The sequence below is a fragment of the Microtus ochrogaster genome (genome assembly GCF_000317375.1).
Source record: "Microtus ochrogaster isolate Prairie Vole_2 chromosome 14 unlocalized genomic scaffold, MicOch1.0 chr14_random_3, whole genome shotgun sequence".
In the NCBI taxonomy this organism is placed as follows: Eukaryota; Metazoa; Chordata; class Mammalia; order Rodentia; family Cricetidae; genus Microtus; species Microtus ochrogaster.
In genome coordinates, this window is record NW_004949098.1 from 12,017,937 (window position 1) to 12,038,235 (window position 20,299).

At 46.2% G+C, this 20,299-nt stretch overlaps 1 protein-coding gene across 3 annotated transcripts in view; it reads right to left on the reverse strand.

The window, feature by feature from the left end:
- Positions 1–19,018, reverse strand: part of St3gal5 (ST3 beta-galactoside alpha-2,3-sialyltransferase 5) — a 63,714-nt gene extending 44,696 nt beyond the window's left edge. Inside the window, exon 1 of one of the 3 annotated variants that reach the window (XM_026787975.1) lies at positions 18,846–19,018. In XM_026787975.1, coding sequence (XP_026643776.1) covers positions 18,846–18,924 — 79 coding nt within the window. In that variant the 5' untranslated portion in view covers positions 18,925–19,018. Of the gene's footprint in view, positions 1–18,632; positions 18,822–18,845 lie in introns of those variants that run through there. The other 2 variants (XM_005364744.2, XM_013352868.2) reach the window with 2 other exon arrangements.
- Positions 19,019–20,299: the final 1,281 nt, after the last annotated feature.

Sequence of the window (20,299 nt, forward strand, 5' to 3'; positions counted from 1 at the left end):
AGAGAGAGAGAGAGAGAGAGAGAGAGAGAGAGAGAGAGAGAGAGAGAGAGAGAGAGAGAGGTGTCTACAGGCTTTAGATAATTCTGGTCCCACCATTTAAGCTGAATACTAGTTCTTGGAGAAAATGCTCTTTAAATTGCCTACCCCTAGAGGAGGGGCTACCAGAAACACCCTGATGCACCCACAAGAAAAGGTGATTTGTCAGTTTCATTGGTCCTGCCCATGCACAAAGGAAGGACACAGAGACAAAACAAGGGCTGAGTGCCTGCTTCTACAGTAGAAAGCAACAAGATCTCAAGGTCGGCAAGCAGGGTGTGCTGCCGGGAGAGGGAGCTGCTCAGCAGTGGTGTCTGAGATGCACAGAACAGGCTGAGAGCCGACAGTGGGCAGGCACGGCAATCAGCGGCATGGCAGGCGGCAATAGGTGCCAGAAAATTCTAAATGAAACTCTCCTCTACCCTTCCCCCAAAGGGAGAGGCAGCTTGAAGCAATGATGGACAAAGAAAGATATTTCCCATTTGCCACTATGCTGAGTAAAATAAGCTGGGCATAGAAAGACAAATCCTACATGACCTTACATGTGCAATTAAAAAAAACACCTCAAAAATACAGATACAGATAATTAATTCCACAGCAGTTACTATAGGCTGGGTTAGGGGAAGGAAACAGAAGGCAGATGGAAAATGTAGAATGACCAAGTATAGACATCTAATGTAACGTGTGAGGGCTAAAGCCAATGCTGTTAACTGGTGTAGGGCACATGCCTGTAAGCCCAGTACTGTGAAGGACTGCTGTTGAGTATGAGGCAGGTCTGGGCTAAACAGAGGTCAGGGCCAGCCTAGGCTTGTCTTAAAAAACCCAAATCAAAACACACAATTTTAAAAAGGAGATGAAAATGTATGTGGGACTCCTCTTCTCTCAGCCACTCTTTATGTATCACAGGACATGTTGTAAACTTCGCAGAGACACAGTAAAACTACTCAGGAGCACACCAGTCCTGTGCCTTGCCCATGCATGCCTTAGGAAGCCCTTGACTTCTCTTCCCATTCTAGAAGTCGACCTATCCCCTCCCTTGCCCAAGTGATGTCCATTCCCACACAATCTAGGTAGCTAATCACAGGCTAACTATAGCATACCCCCCCACACACACAACACACACACACACACACACAAGCTTATACAGGCTAGATATAGCAGTACCCCACACACACACAACACACACACACACACACACACAAGCTTATACAGGCTAGCTATAGCAGTACCCCCCACACACAATACACACACACACACACAAGCTTACACAGGCTAGCTATAGCAGTAAAACATACACACACACGAACTTACACAGGCTAGTTATAGTAGTACCCCCAACACATAATACACACATACACACACACACAAGCTTACAGAGGCAACTGTAGCAGAACCCCCCCCCCCCACGAGCTTACTTAGAATCCTAGCCTGTAACAACACAGAGATGAGGTATTCAATTGGTGTTTTCCACCATTGTGCAGACCTGTGCAGCCCCATTCATCAGCATCCTGACCTCACTGAAGGTCAACAGCATCTCTAAACCTCCCTCCTTCTGCTCCTCCTGTGTGTCGATAACAAACGTTATCTCTTGTGGAGCTGGACTCCACCGTTAAGTTTGCTCACCACTCTTGCAGAGGATATGGGTTTGGTTCCCAGCAACTCACAACCACCTGTTACTCCAGTTCCAGGGGACCTGGAGTCTTCAGGTCTCATGGGCACTGCACAAACTTGGTGCACATAAACTCATTTAGGCAAACACATACACACATAAAAATAAGTAAGTAAATAATCTTATTTAAAATGTCTTTTGGGGCAGTAGGATAGCTCACACTTGCTTCTAGGCCTCAAGTCCTGAGTTTGGTCCCCAGGTCCACATGATGGATAAACCAGACTCCAACAAGTTCTCTTCTGGCCTCCAAACTCCCGCCACGGTATTCGTGTCTACACATATACACACACTGTCTCAATAAATAAAATGTAGCAATTGTTTAAAAATGTCTCTAGGAACATATCCCTGAGGAACAAAAGCACCCAGGCACTGCTGGGTCAGTTATTATACATAGTAATGTCTCACTCAACACTGCCTCATCAGAAAGTCGAGAAGGATAATTAGACTTAAATGCAAGACTAACGTCAAGAACTGAAATGAATGACATCTGCATTTCAGTATCTAATACTTTGTGTTGGGCATCTTGGTTCATGGAGAGAGTGGTTCAGTCCTCACCTGTCACTGGCCTGAATCCACACACAGGCGTAGGCTATTACAAAGCCAGCTAACAGTCAGGGCACTGCTATGGGAAGAGAGCACCCATTCCCAGACCCAAATGACTTAGGTTGAATACTCCATCCATCTTACTCCCATCCTGATATAATTATGAATAATTTGCATTGGTATGGATCTTGGTTTGTTGATACAAATTTAAGGTCAATTTTGTTATATGTATATGTATTTCTGATCTTGATTAAGGTATTGTGATTGTGTAGCTCATTTAATAATGTAATGTATAATTAAGAAATACAGGTTAATAGATAGTCATCTATAATAGTCAAGCTTGTAGTCATGTTAGTTAGATTTTCTAGATGTGCATATATATATTTCAGATGGATAGGCATTTTTCATATCTTTCAAAGACTACAGAATATGGCATTTTAAATGTTTTAAGAATTTAGGACTTTTCATGACAGTGAGACACATCTGCTCCTGGCAGCACCAATTACTTCGAGAGGAAGATGGGCATCGAAGAGGATCCTTAGTCATTTGGGCAAGAAACTGCTCTTGCCTGGACTGCTTCACTGCACATGCAGTACCCACAGAGAGAGGACTGCTGAACTTGCCTGAAGGTGAGATGATCCTTCGGGGTTCCTGCTTCATGAAAGAGTCTGCGAGATATTCTGCAGGATACAAAAGAAAGTGACTGAACTGTCTTTGAAATTTCCTGCTCCATTGAAAAGTCTGCTGGATACTATGGGCCTTGGGCTTAAGATGGATGCCCCAATGGTACAGAAGAACTTTGGGTAACTGTCCAGGCAGCAAGATGTCTCTGTCATTTCTAGAGTTTTGGAAATTGCTTATAATGCACTTCCTGTTTACTTAGGTAATATTATATCCTTCTGGAGTCTTTGATGGAGTTGAAGAATAGATAGGTAGTTATAGTTTTCCTTAGTTATGATAAAAGGTAAGTAGAAATATAACTGTAATTCTTGCTTGATACCTGTTTTGTTATATGTAATTTTACTATGTTAAATTTAAAACCTTTTTTATTTAAACAGAAAAGGGGAGGTGACGTGGGAGTCCCCTCTGTGTGCTGTGATTAACATTAATGAAGAAGCACTTGAGGTTGTAAAACATGTAAATTCCTACACTTCATGCCCAGAATGTAACACCTGACAGGATCAGATGAGGACGCCCGTTTTCAAGCAAATTCTCTCATGTCATGTGGGCACAGCACTTAAAAAGCAAGCCCCCTTTTCAGCAAGCTTTTCCCAGCAAAAATAAACACATGGAATGAATGACAGGTTTCAGCTCGAAGACTATCAAGATTCTTCTCCAGAGTGAGCCAAGTCGTAAGGGTCTGTCTCCCCCGACAAGCAAGACCACTGTTCTGAGATCTGTACCCTGCTCATTCTGGCTAACTAACCCTCTGTGATCCCGAGGGATGTCTTTAATCCACTCAACTGGAATTCCCCAGGTGTGAAGGTGGATCATTACCATCACTCAAATCTCTGCTCTTCACAAGTCTGAACACATGAAGGCGATGCCTTCTGAATGCTTGGAATGTCTCTAAAGATTCATTCTCCAAGATGAGAACTCGACTAATGAGCACAGATGTTGCCTCTCCAAGATTTTTACCAAGAAGCAGTTACTCCCTCACGCCTGGTTCCTGTGCTTTCCTTGATTAAGGTCCTTGGCAAACGGCTTTTCACCCCTTAACCTGCCCACCCCTTTCCTGCTTGACTTCGCTGCACTGAAGAGTCTGCCACTGGCAAACATCCGTCTGTCTGCCTGCTCTCCACAGTAGCAGAGGCGATCCCTAGAGTGAGGGTTACTCTTTTACCTCAGCATCCTAAAATAGAGCCACTGTGCAAAAAGCACTTACCAAGCACTCACTGGCTGAAGGCTGACTCAGGAGAGAGTACACTGACCACTGGCTTGCAAGTGGCCCCACACTCGAAGTGCACCCAAATTCACCTGCCATCTCCTGTCCAAATAATCCACAGCTAGGTGCTTCTTCCTTTTCTTTCGTTTTGAAATGTAATCCTGTTTATTTAACTTCATTCCAGCATTCTAACCATATAAAAAATAACAGAATGTTGAATACTGCATTTAGGTAACAGAGGGTTCCTGAACTTTGTTGACACAGTAATTCTTTGCTTTGCTAACAAGGATGAGTTCTATAGTTTGTTTAAAAATGGTTGAAAATCTACCACACTTAACTAAAGAAAAAAATCCAAACGCTTCTCATGCCGGCCGACCCTCCCCTCTTTCCCACAACTAAGAATGTCAGCAGAATGCTATGCCACTAGATACAAAAATCAGACAACCTGAGGCTTAACGGATGCCCACGGCAGCATCAACAGGTCCAGCTTCCCAGCACACGCCCTGAGCTATGGCCCCTCCAAAACATACCTTCCCCTCACGGCTTCCACACCAAACATCTGTCTGGGTTGTTTTGTTCTCTTTACCAACTATGGGTATGTACAGTTGACAACTCAGGATTTCCAGCCAATATCGCCAATAGCCTTACAGTTAACACTAACTTATGAGTTGGAAACAAAAAGCCAGGACATCTTCAAAGTGCAGAGCCGAGGGGACCATGAGAGTGCCTTCTTATTTTATAAATATTTGGAGCTATGTACAACTTCACTGATAATTTCAGGGCGCTCCGGACACTCACAGCTACTTCACGTGAACCACTGACACTTTGAGAAACTATGATATGATCATGATCAAATTTGTAATTAGACCTACCGGGGGCAATAGACATGGCTCAAATAAGAGAAGTGTCAATCACAGCACTCTGTTACTTAAGGCATTCACAAGGAGACAGTTTTGATTCCTCTTCTCTCACCCCTTTTTCCGGCCTACTTCAGCAGGACTCTGGCGTAATCAAAAGCCCCATGGACTTGCAACAACCCTCTCAGACTTCTCTTTCAACTCTGAGCCGCCTGATCTAAGGTGACTTCACTATCACTGAGTCCACATCTCACACAGCCTTGCTGCTACATCCAATGGAGATGCCAAGATCTGTGGATTTGACCTTGGGGTGGGATTCAGAGCAGAATAAAAAAATCCAGACGGTAGTCTTTTGCAGGTATTAGGGTCCTTCTTCTTCATGCACAAACATGACCGAGTGAATGGTGAGCTGAGGGAGGGGCAGGTAAACAAATCAATGGCTGTCGCTGTACCAGTGGGGTACGCCTGGGAGAAAAAGCAACTAGCTCTCTTTGATGCCATGACCTTCCCAAGAAAATAGGATTAAAATGCTCAACTATCTGTCAATTTGATGTGGGTCAAGAAGTAACCACTGAAGTAAGTTTACTCATCTTCAAAGAAACAGGGTTGGGCACAAACCTTCTATTGCTCCTTTCCCTGGGAGGTAGAATTCTCACTCATCTAGCTTTCAAACAGCAAATGGCTTGGGTAGTTAGATCGGCACTAAAATGTTGGGGCCATGGAGGGAGAAAATGAAAGCAAGAATAAATAGAAGGAGTCAGACTAAAGACACGCCCCCCCCCAAGAAGAAAGAGTGGGATTTTTTTTTTTTTGAAGTTCAAACACACATAGAGAATGCAACAATGCTTACTATGGGCTGGGCTTGAGAGCAGCTAAACACGAAGGATGGGGAAGGGAAGCTTTGGCAAGTGAGAACTGGGAAGAAAAGATAGGAAAGAGGAACAAAATGCACGTCACAACCTTCCTTCCTCTGACCCGGGAGCTCAGCAGTTTCAGGGGAACTCTGCAGAGGCCCATGAGTCCACCTACCCACGAGTTCACCCACCCACAAACCGCTACAAGCCCCAGCTTGAAAATACTCCTCTGAATCCACTGGCCCTCACAGCTACCTTTCCACTGAGAAACCCAGCTGGAGCAAAGGTTCCTCAGACTGCATTTAAAAGGGTCAGGGATGCAGGGTAGCACAAACTGGAATCCGTCTGGAGGGGGTGGCAGATGGGAGGAGTTTAGGGGTAGGGCCAAGGGTGTATATCAATTACTAAAAATATTCTAGAAGTGTGAGATTTCTACTGAAAGGTACAACTCAGGGTTCTCTCAAAGCACAGCGGGTACTGCTTTTTGCATTTTAGGTCTTGTTTTGAGGCAGTTATCGCCCCACTGGTCCAGATGCAAATTGAGGACCCTCCTGCTCAGCCTCCTGAGTGATGGAATTACAAGAGTATGCCACAATGCCAATGTGGGCAGACCACCTTTAATGGGAAACTCTGGGGTTGGTCCTTATCTGCTATTGAGGGCTGGACCACAGCATCTTACAGTGTTTGGGCTTAAACATATTTCAAAGTCTGAATGGGAAACTTCTCTTACAGGACTGTGGTAGGCTCAATTTAAATCAGGAAGCGGGGGAGTGGAGGCAGCCAGAGCTGGTTGACCAGCTGACCCTGAGGCCAGCCACAAACCAGGAAACCTCTTAGAACAGTAGCTAGAACAGGCATGGCGGAAAGAACTCTGCAGCAGAGACTGGGTCCTCATTCTGTTCCCCGCAGAGGTCAGGAGAGAAAGATGCCTAGGAGCAGTGGCTGCACAGGACACAGACATGCCTGTTTCTGCTGCCACAGTGTCAGAGCTCCCTGAACTGTGGGCCGCAGAGATGTCCAATATGAAGAATTCTCATCTATCCTTCACCCAGATCCCCCATGGCTAACATGTACACCGCCATTCTGTTAGTGCAGAAAATGCATAATTTATTAATACACCTGGAAGCAAGTTGGAGGCATCATGACACCCTGAGTATTTTATTTTTCTAGAAACAAAGTCATACCTTATACAAGCGCAGAATAATGGTCAATGTCAGAACATGAATTGATTCAAAACTAGACTCTAACATAAAGGTTTTAAGAGGGAAGATTTCTCTGGTAGTGATGGTTTTTGAACAAAAACAGCAACCAAAAAAAAAGTTTTGTTTTTTTCCCCTTTTCCAGGACACAGTTGAGGATCACATGTGAGGCCCAATGTCATGTCTCCCTGGCTTCCTTTCATCTAAAATAGTTCTATTATCTCTTATGATTTTGACATTTTTTTTTAAAAGTATGGGCCAAGTATTTTATAGAATGTTCCCTAGCTGGGGTTCATCAGATATTTCTTCATGATTAGATTCAAGTTATGCATTGAGGCCAGAGGAGCACAGTGGGAGGCTACACTTTTCTCAAAGTATTTTTTCCAGAGGTGCATGGTGTTGAACTGGCCTGACGCTGCAGACATTTCATGTGAAGCTGGTTAAGGTGGCAGAAGTCAGAATCCACTATCAAGTTGCTATCTTTATGAATTAATAAGTGACTTGACAGGAGATACCTAGTGTCTTAGTTATTCTTCTGTTGCTTTGAAGAGGCACCATAACCAAGGCAACTTATTTTTTAAAAAGCATTTTATTGTTTACAACTTCAGAAGGTGACACCATGACCACCATGGCGGGAAGTATGACAGCAGGCATGCAGGCATGGGGTGGGAGTAGCAGCTAAGAGCTTACATCCTGGTCCTCAAGCTGAAAGCAGAGAGAAAGAAACTGAGCCTATCACGGGCTTTTGAAATCTCCAAGTGTACTTCCCTAGGACACACCATCTCCAATAAGGCCCAACCTCCTAATACTTTCTAAACAGTTCCACCCACTAGGGACTAAGCAAGAATTCAAACACACAGGCCAGTGGGGTGGGGGGGCATTCTCGAACTATCACACCTAGGAACTAAGTAAAGTTCCTGTTTTTTCATCAGATCTTTCTGTTTCAGTTATCTTTCTTTCTGGTAGATAACAGAATAAAGATAAGGCTTGTCAGAGCACAGTGGGTGAAGATGAACTAGCATCTGGGTCTCCTATCAGATTTACTTCAAGGAACTTCAACTCATGCTCACTCCTAGTACGAAAACTAGGCAGGAGCTGGAGAGATGGCTCAGTGGTTAAGAGCACTCTTGTTCCCTACACCCACGTGGGGGCTCACAACCATCCATAACTCCAGTTCCAGGAGATCTGAGGTCCTCTTCTGGGGACCAGGCATGCCCATGGCGAACATACATACATGCAGGGAAACACTCAAATAATAGAATGTAAAATCTACAAAACAAAGAAAACTTGGACTAAAGGGTACTGTGCCACACAACAGCTTCCACGATGATTTTTAATTTTATTTTACTTTGGTGGGGATGTTGCAAGGGCAGGGTGGATATGAAACAATGGGGAGATGAATGGGATCAGGATGTATGGTGTGAAATCCACAATCAATGGAAAGTTAAAAAAGAAAGAAGACGGGCTGGAGAGATGGCTCAGAGGTTAAGAGCACTGCCTGCTCTTCCAAAGGTCCTGAGTTCAATTCCCAGCAACCACATGGTGGCTCACAACCATCTGTAATGAGATCTGGTGCCCTCTTCTGGCCTGCAGGCATAACGCAGAAAGAATATTGTATACATAATAAATAAATAAATAAGTAAATAAATAAATAAATATTTAAAAAAAAAAAGAAGACTAGATGCCACTTAGATAGGACATGGGATTATACTAATTGTTGCATGTCTGTTAGAGAGTTCTTAAAAAGTCCAGAAGCAAGAAGAGATGTGGGACCCAGAGAGTTGACACCAAGAGGCACACCAATACCTGGTCTGTTTTAATGAGCAATGCAGAGGCTCAATCCATGGTTCTGCCTCCCTCTCTGGCATGATGATGGCTAGGGAGTCTAATCTGCATTATCCAGGAAATACTTTTAAAATCTTTAAAAAAATTATTATCCTGTTTTGACATTTCAGCCCATTCTCCACCCCCCTCTCATGTTCTCATGAGGCCAGAGAAGGACATAAGGTGTCTCCCTCTATTGCTGCCTGTCTTGTTCTTTCCATTTTGTTTGTTTGGTTTTGTTCCTGCCTGGGCCCAACCCCAGCCGCAAGGCTACCAGACTCTAGCTACACTAGTTTTAGGCAGGTGCACAGTATCTGAACACAGGCCCTCAGATTTGCACAGCAAGCTTTTCCCCCACTGAGACATCTCCCCAGTCTCGAACTCTTGTTCTTACAAAGTCAGAGAATATTTGACAGTGGAAAGGAGATTAGGATGATGTTGACCTAGAGCCCAGGGGTGCCACTGCTAGCGTTCTTGGCTATACCCTTTCAGCCTCCGTTTCATGCATTTTACATGAGCAGGGCTGAGTTGTCTACATTAGCCTTCTGTGACTGGAATTCCACCAGGGATGAAGACCCATAACAATGGCTAGAAAATGCCAGTTTCCCCAAGAATGGCCAACAACTAGAATGCTTACAGAAGCACAGGAGAGAAGGTAATGTATAACACAGCCAGCCTTTGGGTATTAGGGCTTATATTTCCCATACAGCCTCAGCTGGGAGGGGCTGGTCTGCATGGGTATGGGATTGGCTTTGTTCTCCCTACACCTCAGTTGTTTTGTTTTGTTTTGTTTTAACTAAGTAGCTTTAAATCCAATGTGATCCTCCTGCCTCGGGTTCCCTGGGGTCATAAACCACCACGTCCAGATTTATAATCCTTTAAATAAACATTTAACAAGAAAATGTTACATACCAGAAGCTGAGACTAGGAAAATAAATAGGGCGTAATCCCTTTTCTCTTTCAATGACTAGCTGACCAGGAACTCCCCATACACTCAAAGCAGCAACAATGAGATAGTGGGGCTGATGGGAAAGGAGTACATGTCCAGTAGAGGAAAAGGGGGGTGGGTGATGAGTGAACGGATGTTCCAAGGGTGACAAGGATTGTGTTCTAAATGGAAAGAATAATATGTTGACAGCCCAGAGATGTGCTGAGACTGGATACCAGGGGATCTAAGGGACAGTGGTCATACTGTCCCTTAAGAACACCAGGACATTCATTCAGCAGTTCTAAGCAGGACAGTGGTAAGAACAACCCCAGCACGGCAAGGCCAAGGCACTGACCGGGTGGTCAAAAGGTCACTGAGCTCATGGCTATGAGGGGTGACTGAACTGTTGGGTCAAAGGCGGAAGAAGAAGGGAACCAAGCAGGGGATATCGGGAAGTAGGATGCCTCCGGAACTTGGTGACTGAGCTGGGAGGAGCAGTTCTTAAACTAAGAGAGCACCCAAGAAGGTTCTGAACCCTGCATTAACTCTCAAAACAATTTAGTGGCAGAAGTGGGGGCACCTCTCAAAGAGAAAGAGGAAGAGTGAGCAAAACAGGATGCTGGAAGAAATCCATTCATAGGGCTTCTCCTTCCTTGTGGGCCCCCTTAACAAGGGCATTATATGAGAGCTCTTGGGTGGGGGACCCGACATGGCCACACCATCACCCTCAAAGAATCTGCTACGATAAAACAAGTCTGTGGCAATCCCTGCCTGTCCTAAACATAGCAAACTCCAGAAGCGAAGTTTTAAATGGAAGATTTCCCTATAAAAAGAAAAGATAAGTTTTGGCTGAACAAATCATACTTCATAGGAGAAAATGAAAGCCAAAAGAACAGACAGTTCGAAAAAACAACTGTGAGGCCAGCACAAATAAAGGTTCATTATCGGGACCTTCCCCACATGCTTGAATTCACTGGGAAACAGATGAGACAACGGGCAGGCACCTTATAATGCCACCAACCCGCATCCCAGAGAGAAATGGCAAAAGTCAGGTTCTTAAGATGGTAGAACATGACTATACTACCAAACAGGGCCTCAGATATGCTCCCAGAGAGCCAGGCTGATGGGGACGGGTGCTGGGGGATTGCTAGGCAGCTCTGACATTAACCAATGCCAATAAAAACTGTGTTTGTCCTACGGGTGCAGAACACATCAGCTAAAACCCAAATCAGGAAGCAGCAATGCAGTGACAGGCACGGTGCAGGGCTTGACAGGACCTGGCAACTGAGGGACAGGAGATGAAGACCAAAGGAGCAGTCTGGGCCACATGAAACAGATCGTGCTAAGCTATTCTTATCTCTGGAGCCAGCACCGCATATTTAAGTCTGACAGAAACGACTAGAATGCATTCACACCCTAATCATGCACCGTTTTATTTTATTTTTTTGTTTTGTTTGTATGTCTCTCTATATAGTCCTGGCTATCTTGGAAATCACTTTGTAGACTAGGCTGGCCTCAAACTCACAGAGATCTGCCTATCTCTGCCTCCAGAGCACTGGGATTAAAGCTGTGCATCACCACGCCTGGCAGGAACCCTTTTATCTTGAACCATTTTTTTTTTTTAACAAAACAAAATTTTCTTACTGTGGTGGTTTGAATGAAAATGGCCCGAGGGAGAGGCGCTATTAGGAGGTGTGGCCTTGTTGGAGGAAGTGTGTCACTGGGGGTGGGCTTCGAGGTTTCAAATGCTCAAGTCAGGCCCAGTGTCTCTCTTTCTCCCTCCTGATCCAGATAGAGAATTCCCAGCTCCTTCTCTATGTCTGCTTGTGTACCACCATGCTTCCTGTCATGATGATAATGGACGAAACCTCTGAAACTGTAAACCAGCCTCAATGAAATGTTTCTCTCCTTAGGAGTTGCCGTGGTCACAGTGCCTCTTCATAGTAATAGAAACTCTAGCTGAGACACAGTTTACAGTTTTATACATTATACAAATGAACTTTAGTCATTTTTATACCCATCCCCTCCATGTCTCCTTCTCCTGCTCACATTCTTCTTCTCAACAAATCTCCCTTCCAGCTTCATGTCCTCTTTTGTGTGTGATCCACTGAGTTTAAATGGTGTTTCCTGCCCCAACAAAGGCAACTCATCAGTAGCTATACCATGGAAGAGAATGGCACCCCTTTTCCAAAAACCTTTAATTATCAATAGTTCCTCAGGGAGGGAATTTATCCCTCGCCCAGGATAAAATGCTGAGGGCCCAATCTTGTTTGGCAAAAGACTTTAAGGCAGCACTTGGGCAGACTCCCAAACAGACATAGCAGGTTCCAGGCACATATGGAACACACATCTGGACATACAGTGAGAAGCAACAGACACGGCCTTTTCTTTCAGAAGGCCTCACAATCCCACCTAAAAATACAAACAACAAAAAACAACAGTTGAGAACAGACCAGCACATCTATCTCTGGGGTCCTCCGTCTCATGGTGTTCTGTGCTGCGTACTGGGGCAAAGTGTTACAAGAAGTTTTAGAGATGTGGGGCAGGGAACCTGTAAAGGGGCTTCCTGAAGAAGAAATGCTTCTCTGCTGCTGTCTGACTAGAAGCTAGAGCAGGGTGTGGGAGGCAGATGTCAGTGTAGGGACAGCATGTGCTGGTGGAGAAGTCTGTGTCAAAGGGTCCAGCCCAGGAGGGATGATACGCTGAGCCCGATGAAGAAATGAGCAGGTCCTACTACCTGACTGCTGAAATTACACTGGAAGAATAAAAGGATTTTCTAAGTGGAACTGGATGTTGAAGAAACCTCTCGAGGTTGGCCATCCCCTCATGAGGCAATACCAGATAAAAGAGTGCTGTGGAGACCCAGGGGAGCAATGATGTGGCCCCTGGAGGTGTAGAAACCTGGACAGAACTACCTCAGACACCTCAAAGCAACGTCATGAATTATGACAGGATCCCTTCTGAGGGATGGGAATATGATGTGAGATTCCCCTCTTATGCTGTGAATACCATTGGTTAATAAAGAAGAGCCAGGTGGAGAAAACTAAACTGAATGCTGGGAGAAAGAAGGAGGAATCAAGGAGAAGCCATGTAGCCCCACTGGAGATAGACACTGAAACTTTACCCAGTAAGCCACAGCCACGTGGCGATACACAGATTAATGGAGATGGGTTAAATTAAGATGTAAGAGTTAGCAAATAAGAAGTTAGAGCTAATGGGCCAAGCAGGGATTTAAATAATATGGTTACTGCGTGATTATTTCGGGGCTGAGCAGCTGGGAACAAAAGAAGGGACCTCCTCCAATAGGAATACATTATTTGCTGCAAAGACATGGGAACAGTGGCCTCATTTACAATCTCCAGCCCTAGGTCTAAGTTCTAGCTCTGAACTCTGGAGCTTCTTATGTCTTTTTATCTTAATACCCTCCTTTGTAAAATGGGAGGGGCAGCGGAACCAAACAGGGCTATGGTGAAATTAGCTAATCCATGTAACAGTTCTACAGCAGTGAGGAGAGAGTGAGAAACTATGTCTACAGGGAGAGGGGCGCAGAACTGAAGGCTTAGTCTGGCTAACAGACCACAAAGTACTCATTAAGTACGACACACGGCTGGGAGCTGTGTCACTAGGTAAATGCAAGTTTAGGCGTCGGTATCGTCAAGAGAAACGGAAACTTGAACCAACCTGTTTCTTTTTATTTTTTAAGAGTTATTTTTATTATCACTCTTAATTTTATTATATTGGTTATGAGTATGTGTGTGTATCTGTATGAGTGCACATGTGCCGTGGAGTGCATGTGGAGGTCACGCATGTGGAGGTCACGCATGTGGAGGTCACGCATGTGGAGGTCACGCATGTGGAGAGTCTTCATTGTGAGTTCTCTCCTTCCAGATTATGGGTCCTGGGGATCAAACTCAGGTTATCAGTTCAGGCAGCAGTGGCCTTCGCCCCCTGAGCCATCTTGCCAGCCCCTTACTTTTACTTTTTAACTTTGTGTATATGTACACATGTGGTATCATACCCACAGGAGCTGGAAGAGGGCTTTGCATACCCTGCAGCTGTGAGCTGCCCGACATGGCTGGTGGGGATGGAATCCCAGCTCTCTATTAGGTCAGCAAGCGTTCTCACCACCAAGCCATCTCTCTAATACCAGTCTGCTCCTTTTTACTTTTTTAAAGGCAGGCTACTAGGAAATTTTAAATTACAGGTATAACTCAGGTTCTTCCCACTGGAGAGCACGGGAACAGAAGGAAGGTAAGTGGCAGCCTGGGCCAGCAGAAGCCCCAATGACTAAGACATTGACTGCAGAATCCGGCAAGCAAAGAGAAGGAAAGACCGGAGCCACTCTGTCCTCCTGATTTTGCTGCTTGCTGGAGCCTAGATAAAGAGAGAGAAGAATATAACAGGGGTGAAGAACAAGAGGGAGGGGATGAGGGAGCAGAGGCTGGAAAGAAGACAGCCAGAAGGACACATTCTCGATGCCTAACAGAAAAACTGTCTCTGCTCAGTTAATATATATAAACCTGCCATTATGAAAATAACAGTCTTTTAAAAAAACAGCCCAACCGAGTGCGGTGGCACACGGCTGTACTCCTGGCACTTGGAAGGCGAGGCAGGAACCAAAATTCAAGGCCAGACTGGGTTTTATGAACCCTTATCTGAAAACGAACAAACAAAAACTAAACTAAAAACCTAAGTAAATACATAAAGAATTTTAAAAGTGGCCACAACATTCAAAAAGCTTAAATATCATTCATAAAGTAGACCTCTTAAATGCTGTTTGTTGGGCTGATTAAACTCAATCACACAATCTTAAATTATTATAATCCCAGATATTATTAAGTCTGAAGGGGGGAAAAAAAGAGAATTCACGGGTATAAATGTTGATTCGTGACCTAAAAATTTACTCCTGGGTATTTTTCCCTGATGTAACTGAAGTACAAAAATGCTTCCTAATGCTCAAAACCTCCAGTAAGACAAAGGCTTTTCCTGTAGGTAAACAGAAACGTAGTGGTTGGGTGGGTGGAGGTTTGCAGCAAGATGGGTGAAGACTAAGGCTAGAGACACTCTTAACATCAAGAGGATCCTGTAGCTCAGAGCTTAAGCTCCGACTGCCCTGTGCTTGGACCAGAGGAGAGCCTGAAGCCTGCAGGACTGCTTGCTCTTCCTGAGGCCATATAGAACAGGACCAAGCGGAAACTTAGCCTCCTGTAAAAACAACTCCAGCACCATCACCTGGAAACGATCACCTTCATCATTCAGGCTGTAGGAGCTCCCACCATTAATTCTAAGACTAGAATAAAAGAGATTTGCCTGGGGACCCCCAAGAGAGTAATACACCCATAATAAACCCATAATCCAGTGATCCTACTGCTCAGCACAGATTCTCAGATATGCACGCACATTCTACCAAAGTTAGGCACTAGTTACAGCAGCACTATCTAGTGCAGACAAACACTAGAACAACTGACCACAGATAAGACACACGAAACTCCCCTGTGATCACCACCAGCAATGAGAGTAAGCATGCTCTAACTACAGGCAGCACAGGAGGCCTCTGTGCTCACAAAAGGAGACACACACTGCAGGTTTCCATTTATGCACAGTGTGAGAAGGCAGGCAGGCCAGGGTTAATGTTGAGAGCCAGTGACCGGATAAAGCACGGGTCCTGGTTAGATGAGAACTGATCCTTGATCTCAAGGTGGCAAATGTTCAATAAAGAAACTTGTTCAGTGATATACTGTAGGTACGTCTATTTTCCCTGAACCTACACGTTTCTAAGACGTCGTCATAAGAGAAAAGAATTCTCATTCCACTGTGTAGGTGCTGAAGATTTAACTCAGATCATTGGGCAGCAGGCAACTCGGTGCACTGAATCATCTCATTGGCTTTATGTATGCAGGTATAAGCTTGCAAGTATAAGACTGTATACATATCAAGACAGGGTCTCATATACCCCAGTTGACCTTGAGCTCTTGACCCTCCTGCCCAAGTGCTGAGATTAACAAGCCTGCACATCACACCCAGCTGCAAGTACCTGCACCTTATTTAAACAGGAGCAAATCTTATTTGGTGTCTGCTGACTGAGTTTTCTGCCTGCCTGGTTCCCTAAGACATTAAGTCCCCCCCAAAAAATCACACAGAGGTCTCCATTAACTATAAACTGATTGGCTCAGGCTTCTTATTAACTCTAATAACTTATATTAGCCCATTATTCTTGTCTGTGTTAGCCATGTGGCTCGGTACCTTATTGGGTGAGGCAGTCACATCTTGCTTCTTCTGTGACTAGGTCACAATTGCGGAAATGAGCTTTCCTCTTCCCAGAATTCTCCTGGTCTCATCGCCCCGCCTCCACTTCCTGCCTGGTTGTCTCACCTATATGTCCTGCCTAGCTACTGGCCAATCAGCGTTTATTTAAAATATAACTGACAGCGTACAGACCATTGTCCCACAGCAGGTGTCCAGGTAAGCTAGTTTCGACCATGAGCTCTCTCAGTTCATTTTCTCCCTCCTTCTCACACCCCACTTGCTCCCTCTAGGAACTGCTTGAACTGGAGAGCTCTTGGGCCACCATCCATATTTATGGCTTCCTCCCACACCAGGTCCGTGAGTCACACCCTCCAGTGGATGCCTCTGCTAACTTATGCCACCCACGCTGATCCATCCTCAGCAGCTGCCATGTATATTCCTAGTGGTTTCAACACCAAACCTTCCCAGCTAGACAAGCTGTGTAGAGCACGCCCTTGGAGGATGACGACCATCCCCATGGTTCCAAAAGCAGCACAGAATACAGACCTCCTCCGAAGCCAGAGAGGTGTGGAGGGTGACTCTTCCTACATGTCTTTGTTAGGATTTCTATTGCTGTAACACCATGACCAACAGCAACTGGAAAGAAAGTATTTAATGTCATCTTACAGTTCCGTATCACAGTCCACAGCAAGGGAAATTAGGGCAGGGACTGGAACATGACAGGAGCCTGCAGGCAGGAGCTGATGGAGAGGCCAAGGAGGAACACTGCTTACTGGCTTGTCCTTCAGAGCTTGCTCAGCCAGCTTCCTTATACAACCCAGGATCACCTGCCCAGGGGTCACACCACCCACAATGAGGTGGGTCACTAATTAAGAAAATGTCTCTCACAGGCTTGCCTACAGGACAATCTGGTGGGGGGGGCATCTCTTTCAACTGATGTTCTCTTTCCCCAGATGACTCCAGATGGTAACAAGTTGACCTTAAAAACTACCCAGCACACCATTAATGTCCCAAGAGACAGCTGCTACCTCTCCACTGCTTTGGCCAGCCCAGTAAGAGGTATAAAGAAGTAGTGTAGCAGAGTTTCTCCTTGCCTGTTTCCCTAACCATTCACCCCTTAACCTATGTTGATGACATGGGCATTAGCAACGTATAACAAACTGAATGAATTTTCAGAATCCATGTGCTTTTAGAATTTCTCTGTCTTTCGTCTCTCCTCATCTTACTCTGTTTAAACCAGGCGTATTGGCACAGGCCTGTAATCCTAGCACTAAGAAGATGGAGGTCAGAGGATCAGTGTTCATAGCCAGCTTGGGCTGCAGAGTGAATTCAAGGCCAACCTGAGCTACATATACCCAGTGCCAAAACCCAAACCAACCAACCAACCAACCAATCAATCAAACAAACAAAAAGCAGCCTTCAAAACCCCCAGTCATCTCCTTCATTTCTTTTCAAGTCTCAAGAACACATTATCAACACTAACCAAAATTTCCACCTTAAAGAACCGGCATCAACCACATAGCAGACATGGGTATCAAGAGACAGTCTTATCACAGTGCTCTGGAAGTTCGTATTAATCCTCTCTTGTCCAAACACTTGGAAGTAGACAATTCCCAGCTCTGCAACTAGAAATGTTAGACACTGCTCTGAGCTGTCAGGATATAGAATTACACAAATGAAACCCAAATCTGTCCTGTCTGGTCTGTTCGTTCAATAGACTGCTAGCTCCAGCATGTGTGTCCATCTGCAGGTAGAAGAGGATTTACCGTCATAAACCAAGGGAAGGCTTGGCTAGACACCAGAGGGCAGAAGATGAGAGCAAGTCTCCTTCCGTTGTGAGTCTAAAACCTAGCTCAGCCCTTGGCTGCAGGAACCCGCAACTCATCCGTTCCAGAAAAAGTATAACACAGAAAATCACTATTGGGGGAAATTACCCTTTTAAGAAAATGACTATATATAAAGACGAAGAGGTAAAATTTCATTTTCAAGTCAATTAATGATTCTACAGAGTTTTCTTATGATATATTTATTTTAAATGGTTAGAACCACAATCCCAGTGGCCTGGAAGAGACCTCAGTCTACAGCAGGTTAAGCTTTCCAGTACAGCGACCAGGAGAGCAAGTCCCCCGGCCCCCAGGAGGATCAGTGGATGCCAAGGTCATCAGCTGGTGTGGGGTAGGGGTTTGCTTCTATTCATAGGGTCCTACCAAATATTCTCTGGGGGGGAAAAACAAACAAAACAGCACACAAAGAACGCACCCCCTCCTCAGGCCACTGTTTAAAATTTCCAAGGAATGAAAAAGATCGCCCCAACGTGTCTCCTCCACAGGACTGGCTGCAGAGAGGGGGGCGGGGAAGGTCACCAGCAAATTTCTACCAGCAGAAATCTACCCACTTGCATGCACAGGGAAGGTTCGGGAGCCACTTAGTGACCCTGCAGAGGGTTCCCCCAAGCCAGTCACGGAGGACACTGAGTCAGTTCGGCTCTGCTGGCTCAGAAGGTTTCAGCAATGAATTAAAACACTCCAAACCAAACCTCATGGAAAGGACCACCCCGGCTGGACCTGCCACACGGGTCGGGTCATCCTTACCCGATGCGCCGCTTCCACACCTGTGCCGGCCGCGGGGGCGCCTATCTTAGCGGCCTGGGGCCGCGACCCTCCGCCCGCGTCCCCCCGCAGGCGCGTTCGGCGTCGCAGGGCTGGGGAGGAGTCTCTGGGCCCGGGATATGAGTGGGCAAAGGCGGATCGCCGCTGCCTGGGTTGCGAGTGTCCGCTATGCCGACTGGGGGCTGCGCCACGTACCTCGGCAGGCAGGTGCCGCTGCTTGGCTTCGCGGCTTCTGGGGCCGCCGCTCCGCGCCGCCCGTCGCCTCCGGGCGCATGCTAGGGAGGGAGCGCTGGCTAGGAGCCAGCCCCGGGCCCCGCGCCCCAGCCCGCCCCCCACGCCGCGATCGCGCCCATTCAGCCTCGGAGAGTCCGCTCCCTGGCGCGGATGCGGAGGGGGCGGGACCGCACGTCACGAGGACATGAGAGGCCAATCACAGCGCGCGGGGCCCCGCCGCGGCCCCCTCCTCCGAGCGGGCAGCCCCCCCCTCCGCCCTGTGGATCAACGGGGAGTAGGGCGCATCCTGCCGGGACGCAGCTTGGGCGCCAGGAGGCCTGGGACTGGGTGCCCCGCGCCTGGGGCGCTCTCCACCTCTCCATCTAATCCAGGCTTGTCCGTGATTAGATGGTGGAAGGTGGCTCTGGGAACCAAAGGTGGCTTTGGACCGGTTGTGGGCTTTCGGTTGAGCATCCGGTTAGAAATCGCGGAGCCAGGGGAAGAAGGGGCTTGACGTCGTCACGTGCTTTATTTGCCAGCTGCCCTCTGGTCTTTAGACAGTTACCGGTCCTCGGTCCCTGTGTCCCGCGAGGCAAGCACCAGGACAGGCTAGACCAGCGGTTCTCAACCAGGGGTTCCCTGAGACCATCGGAAAATACAGGTGTTTACTATTCATAACAGTATCAAAATTACAGTTATGAAGTAGCAACAAAAGTTATTTTATGGTCGGGGTCACCACAACATAGGGAACTGTTTTAAAAAGTTGTAGCCTTAGGAAGGTTGAGAATCACTGGACTAGAGGCCTTGGGCCCTGCCAGGACTGCCTTATATTGTACCTAGTGTCATTGTGCTTGTCCTGAGGTCCTTGTAGGGGTGAGTAACTTTCAAACCACTGGAGGCATTTAGTGGCAGAACCAAGATCAGAACCTGAGCTTGGAGCACTCAGATGCATTTATCTAAAACCTCCTGATGCCCTCGCCTCCCACACCTTACTCTGGAAAGGAGCTACCGTACCATTTTTTAAACTCAAATTTGGGGCGTTAAAATTGCTTAAAACTGGACTGGATCTCCCTTTTAGGATATTTCTTCCCATGATCCTCTAGAAAAGCCGACAAGAAGGAGATCCAAACCACAAAGTAAATGATATTTGAATGATGCCAAGTTCTTCTGAGGATGTAGACCCTTTGTTAGTGCACGTGTATTGGGGAAAATGCCCTGGCGGGTTAGTTTTTGTTAAGCTGGAACAACTTGCCTTCAGTCTCGACAACATTTAACCCCAAAGGGGCATTCTGACAGTCTGGAGGAGACACGTCCTCAAGATCCAGCTCAGTTTTCTTGGTTGCCACATATCAAACTCCTTTCTGAGGCTTTTGGTCCCATGATAGGTCTCATGGCTGTGTGTCAGCTGACAAAGCTGAAGCTTTGTAGTGAAAGCT